This window comes from Leiobunum rupestre, chromosome 1, assembly GCF_980474605.1.
Source record: "Leiobunum rupestre chromosome 1, qqLeiRupe1.1.hap1, whole genome shotgun sequence".
NCBI classification, from domain to species: domain Eukaryota; kingdom Metazoa; phylum Arthropoda; class Arachnida; order Opiliones; family Sclerosomatidae; genus Leiobunum; species Leiobunum rupestre.
Window position 1 is genome coordinate 4,262,851 of NC_143384.1, and position 6,779 is coordinate 4,269,629.

Here is a 6,779-nt window from a genome sequence, read left to right on the forward strand (position 1 = left end):
TTCTAGGTGTTTTTTTAATACGGGCTCTAAAATTAAACTAGCGATGTGGATACGAAATTTAAAATGTAATTTGTTAAGTAAATGATAATTTATTCTGTCTTCGTATTCATTAAAAAAATTACCGGTATTTCGTCGAATTTAACTTGTTTCTTCATCAGAGTATAGTACAAAATCCTTTCGATTGTCTTTCCTTTTGCTCCTTTTCCAAACCCTGAATTAAATCGGTAACATAGCAATATACCAGCGCTTTTTCGTTCGTGCTGGAATATGGAGTTTGATTTGATGACAATTGATTTGACGGTACTTGATTTGATGGTGATTCATTCGACGATGCAGGAGTTGAAGGTGAATCGACGACGTCTCCATCGCTATCAATATAAACGTCTTGAAAAACGGGGGAGCAGGGTACATTACCGCAATCATACTTTGTATTAGAGATGAATCTACATCTAGGATAATGTTTAGCGTGTTCTTCGCGAGGACGATCGTGCTTCTCCCAAGCTAGTAATTCACCACCACAATAGAAGCATTTCACGCAATCTTTATGATTGGTGTAGAAAAAACCGGCAGATGTAAATTCCTCCACTGGTATAAACTTTACCGGGAATCCTGCCGTAAAAGTTCTTTTCCGTGCTAGCTCGAAACGCATCGGTCCCAAGTTGAACGGGTCATCGGGTTTCTTTTTGCGATACATGGGAATATTGTTAGTATTTTCATCGTTAACAAATTTACAAGCCGGGTAGCGAGCAATTTGAACGAGTAATGGCACATCACCCTTCGTCCATCCTTCAACTAAACCATTGCAAGAAAAACACATTACATAATCTCTATGTCCGGTGTAAAAAAACCCGGCTTTTGCTAACTCAGCTTTATTTAAAAACGTTGCCGGAAACTTATAGTTGAAACTCTCTACCCTATTTCTCTCGAAATTCATTTTTCTAGGAGCTAAAGAGATAGCACTTCTTACGCATACGTATTCGACTAGTCGACTGACTGCTAAAATGTTTTCTACGTCTTAGAGAAAGAAACCCCCACCACCTCTTAAAGAGGCCTCTTTTTTTTGAAAGGCAAGCCCAGGCGAGTATGTAAGAAATAAAAAAATACAGTGTATATGTTAAAAACGTTTATTTTTTTAAAATGATATAATGGTAATACATGGCGCAAAAAAATACGTTATAACATTTTTTAAAAAAAAGACTTAAAAATAATGGTGATTAATGCAATATAAAAAATATGACGGTAAGAAATTATAATACGAAAACTAATGTTAGTATAATTTTTATATATAACACGAAAAATATAAAGTCTTTTTACATAAAAAAATTTTAAATGACCATCACTATACCCTCGTCCGCATCCACCGGGTTCTCCGCCGCCTGGTTCTCCGCGATCGATCGTGAGTGCATCCAGACGGCCAACCTGCCAGCCTTTTCGCGGGCGCAAAGAAGTCCTTGGTTGCCCGTTCGATGTCGTTGGCATCGATAGTTCTGCTCCGTGGCTATGTCCTTGGCCTTCGGACATCCTCTCTCTCCTAGTTCGAAAACCGAAGCGCGAGTACGCGTAAGTCTCCCTAGAAAGAGGCATTTCTCCTCTCCTTTAAGATACACGCGCTCGACTCCTTCTAGGAGAACACTTAGATGCGGCAACAGTTCGGTATAGTTCAGTTCCCCGTGATTCCACTGGAGACCGTGTAAATTGTCTATCACCCACCAATTCTGGCGTATTACACTGTCAGGTAGATCGCGGTAGCGATAGGGGGCTTTAAAAACGAAACTTTTTACGATCGGTGTTTCAGCGACGGTGGCTACGGCGAGTTCTTTTACTACTAATTCTTTTCTCGTTCCGAGCAAAAATTCAAAGTCCACAACCACCGCTGATGTGTCCATGTTTAATATGACTCTCTCAACGACTCTTGATTCTGGTTTTACTTCCTTTTTTAAAGAGGTACACCACGTGGGCGTCGTTTTTCAATTGGTTCCTCGTGAACCTATCCGTGAAGGATTCGAGACTCCTCCCTCTGTATCTATGCAATACGTAAAGAACGCAATATTGCCCGCAAACTTGACTTGTCAGGGCTTGTAATCGACGCCTGCTGTACTTCCATCTCGTAGAATTTTCGACGAGGAAGCGTTTAATCTCTGGGAGGGTAGGAGGTATACCATAACTGTCAAAATATACCCCCCGACCGAAACCGTCGAGATATATAGCGACCCAGTGAGAGCCCGGACCGTTATGCGGGTCGAGGTTGATAATTAACGAAGCGGGATATGTAGAAATACGATCTGGTAGTCTATCGCAGGGAAATGCCCCCCTATAGCCGGGGACATGCCCAAGCGCGTTATTAATTTCGATAGTGTTCATTTTTTTTTTTTTTAATAATCAACGACAACGTTGCGATCTTTGTCAATTTCCATTAAACTGTGAAACTCTCCGTAAACAATGACCGAGACTGATTGGGTCAATGGGGTCTCGAATCCTAGCTCTAAACGAAGCTGACCTCTTTTTACAGGGTTCCAATGCGAGTTGTCACTGGCCGAGAGATCGGGTGTTATGTCGAAGGCGTATAGCGTATAGCCCTTATCGTATTCGGATAACGATATATTGTTTCCGTCGTCTTTAAAATGGATGTTAGTACCGGTAAATAGAGAATAATATTCACGTGCAAATTGACCTCTTGAAAACTTGGGTTGGAAGGGTTTGGATGGAACCGCTTCCGAGTCGACGTATAACGACAAAAAGTTTAACCCAAACGGTTGAAAATTATACGGGTTTTTACTTAGATCTCCGGAACACGCTTGGTGGGAAACTAAACCGATAATAACACGTTGAGGAAGAGTTCCGAGCCACACGTTATCCAAGCTCGTATTTGATACCCCATTCAATAAAACGTGCGTTTTAACCTCTGTTCTGGTGAAATGGTATTTGGCGGTGGCTTTTTGTAGAGCGAGTTCGTGGGCGATTATTATTTTCGGGCTAATTTTGCATTTTCTTACTTCTAAAGCCGCGTCGGTTATGGGGATTCTGAAATTATCGACATTCAGTGGTGGTTCCCCGATAAGAGCAAAGGATGGTTTGGTTCGGGAGAATCTCACTTTAATTTCCACCCCGCTTAAAAGATATTTGGGTATATTGAAAAGGTCGGCGTATATTGCTCCGGTTAAACTCATTTCCTTTGATTCCTTCATAAACGCTTGTCTGTCTCTATTTCCATGGTTATTTAGTACTTCGTCAAACTTGCCAGCGGTGTCTTTAGCGTAAATACAGCTAGTAAGATGCGATTCCTTCGCCACGTTGGAGTAATTCAAAAGCGATTCCAGATAGGCTCTGTAACAATATCGACTGGCGGAGGGGGTAATCAAGTGATCGTTCAGAAAAATTTCGATCTGGTCGAATAGGCTATGCATAAAGTTGTTACATATCGTTATTCGGGCGTTGGGGTCTATATTCGCATCGTTTTCTCTCGTGACTTTACATTTGATATGAAGTAGAGTCAATGCCAAATCGGTATATTCAGCCGATTTTGGAATACAGAATTCGATTTGAGAATCGTTTTTAAGAGTCGAGATTGGTCTATAAAACGTCGTAGTCGCGCTTTCAACACCGGTTTGAACTGGTTTCGTCGCAAATAGATCCAATTCTGATTTTAGAGCTTCTACTTTATACATTTTTTTTGTTATTTTAGGTTACGGAAAAAATATCGCGCACTTGTAGTCTACGAGTCTTTCGAGCTAATGAGCCACGTTTCCGGTTAGTCACCCTTTTTCTAGTTTTTCGTCGAGGCGTGGCTTTTCGTCGACTGGTTGTAGATTTTTTTTTCGGCTGGTAGTAGTTTTCTTTCTTCTTTTAATTCGTCTTCGACCCGAACCACTCTGGCCAGTAATGCCTTGTATAGCCTCGCCGAAACGTCTTTTAGCGGAAGTTGTGATGTTTTTCCCCGCGACGGCGTCGTTTAGAATTTTACTCCCTACGCCCAGCGCTTGTCTTCCAACATACTTAGCGCCTTTAACTAGGAAGGGTGATGCCCATCGAAACAACCCCGAAAACAAACTACCGAGACCGTGTCCTTTTTGATAGGGGGTTCCTTGAAAGAAATGAGACACGGCCCCTCCGGATTGAGCCTGATCGAGATAATAATTCTTGTAGGGACACGACACCCTTTCATCCAGAATATCTGGTTTAGGCATTTCTTCTCCTTCTAAAGTGTAGTTTAACAGTCAAAGATCCGAATGCGAATGGCGCCGGTTTACCCCGCGACGTCATTATATGCACGCTAATTGTATCGAAATACCTCTTTGAAACTCGAACATAATGCGGCATATCGAATATCTTGCCAACATTGTTACCAAAAGAACCCTCTACGGGAACTATTCTGACGAGTGGGGCTAGCGTATCACCAATTATCTGATCTTCAACCACGTCAGTATACACGAACAACTGTTTGGGCTCATTCACCGTGATCCGTGAGGGTCTATTACCGCGTTGCCCATATTTAAGATCGAAGGCCCCCTGTTTAAACCCGAGGATCGCTTCGAGACTCCTATGTATTTGAATAATTGTATTCGGAACTTTCGTGGGTTTCAGCGTGACGAATCTTGTAACCTCGTTGTATTGAAAAGACGTTTTCAATTCTTTTAACACGCTTTGGCATCTCCCGTTAATCTTCTCCACTAAATGTCCCATGGAAGTGTAGTGACCGTAAGGTATCTTGAATGTATGATACGAACCCGTCAATTTAGGTGCACATTTATTTACTTCTGATAATTTTATAGAATTGTCAATAGTAAGTTCCGTCTTCTCTGGCGGTTTCTTTTTACGTTGAATACCACCTTGATTAACACGTGTATTGATAGTCCCAAAAGGCGCCTCGTCTTGGTATTCTGCGAAATCAAGCTTTACACGTTTTTTATCGATCTCGATCGTTTCACTTGTTTGATCGTCTACGGGCGCGTTACTGGTTGGTTCGTTCGCGACTGATTTAACGGGTATGCCTGATTCCGTCGTATCAACCGTGACCGGTTTGTTATCTATCGCCGTGTTTATCGGAACAACAACGGACACCGGCGCTTTGTCCTCTGTTTTATCGTCTACGAAAGGCTCGTTTGCTATAACATCGTCTAAGAAAGGATCATCGACGAAAAAATCATCATCGATATTCGAGTCCTCGTCTCGCGTATTGTCGCGGACTGGTTCATCGGATTGAGTTTCAATTTTTTTTTGTTATCTTATTACGTTTTTGAGAACGGTATATTCCAAGCGCATTCCCCAACGCAGCCTCGTGTCTTATTCGATCGAGGGGCGTACAATCGGGAGGAAGTGTGATGTCGTCCGTAATCAAAAACTCGATAGTGTTTTCGCCCTGGTGGAGGTTAAAGAAGGCGCTAGTATAGTTAATCTCAGTTAAGGCACATTCCCAATCTCCGTCCAGTTCTACGGGTTTCGCTAACCTGGTCGTATACGAGGCCATGGTATTGTCCTTGTATATCTTCATACTCGCGTTAGACGGCAATGTCAAATACATCTTGCTTCTTTACCCAAGAATTAGCACTCGGTGGATATCCAATATAACTAACTAGGTATTCTGTCTGGCTTCCTCGTTTTCTCGTCTTTAGTATTTTATCGATGTGGTACGCTTCGGGTTTCGCCACAGATTGTAATTCTTCCTCGTAGAATCTTCCTTTTATCGGTTCACCCGCGAGATCTTCGAGTATATAAAGAGGTGGGTCGGCCTTCACCACCCGGACAATTTTCAAAACTTCTTTCGACCAATTACCAGGGTAAGATTTCTCGAACTTCCCCTTGTTTTTACTCATTCGACAATGATCTCCGGTTTTGAATTTAGGCCGTCGCCTTTTGGGTCGTTTTTTCCCCTGTTTCATATATATCGTTTTAAAAACTTTCAGTACGTTGTCGGGGTTGACATCTAAGGGGGCCATCTTAATAGTTGAGTGGATAGTGGTGTTATAGCTCTGGAGCAAATCAGGTAGGACGTCCAAATACCGATACGTATTGTTACCCGTGAAATATTTGTACATCTTCGATTTCAGGGTTCGATTAAATCTCTCAACCATACAAGCCTTAATATCGTCGTTCTCGCTCGTGAAAAATTTAACGTTTTTACTTTTAAGGAAGTCTTGAAAATTTTTGTTAAGAAACTCGGTTCCTTTATCAGTCTGAATTTTTAGCGGCGTAAGATCGGCGAAAATTTTCTTGGTGGCTTCTACGATGTCTTCCCCTTTTTTGGACTTTATGGGGATAGCCCAGGCTCTTCGGCTAAACGTATCGATGCACACGAGTAGATAGTTGAAACCAGAGTTGAATTTTGCAATATCTCGCATATCAGCCAAATCCATCTGGAATTGATCCCCGATATTAGTAACAAAGACTCTATCTCTTTTAAAATTTCGATACGCACCTTTATGTATCGTGTAAGAGTCTTGAGTAGACAACCAGTTTACGACTTGTTCTCTGGAAATCCCCTTTTCTTTAACGGCGTTGTATAGCTTAGCCACCCCGTCGTAGCTGGCCGGATGCTTTGGATCGTAGTAAATTTTCTTCAAGATGAGCTCGTGATTCCGAATTCGTTCCATGGTTGTTTACCACACCAAGAAATGATACCGGATATTAATAATAATAATAATAATAATAATAATAATAATAATAATAATAATAATAATAATAATAATAATAATAATAATAACAATAACAAGACACAAAATTTGGAAATATCGATACGCACCTTGATGTATAGCGCGAGAGTCCTGGGGGGGTTAGACACCAAG

At 41.5% G+C, this 6,779-nt stretch overlaps 1 protein-coding gene across 1 annotated transcript; it reads right to left on the reverse strand.

Annotated features, from left to right (window-relative positions):
• Window positions 1–2,372: 2,372 nt before the first annotated feature.
• Window positions 2,373–3,665, reverse strand: LOC149960430 (uncharacterized protein F54H12.2-like). The gene has a single exon (XM_090176158.1). The coding sequence runs from the start codon at window positions 3,663–3,665 to the stop codon at window positions 2,373–2,375; it is 1,293 nt and encodes a 430-aa protein (XP_090032284.1).
• Between the last annotated feature and the right edge of the window lie 3,114 nt (window positions 3,666–6,779).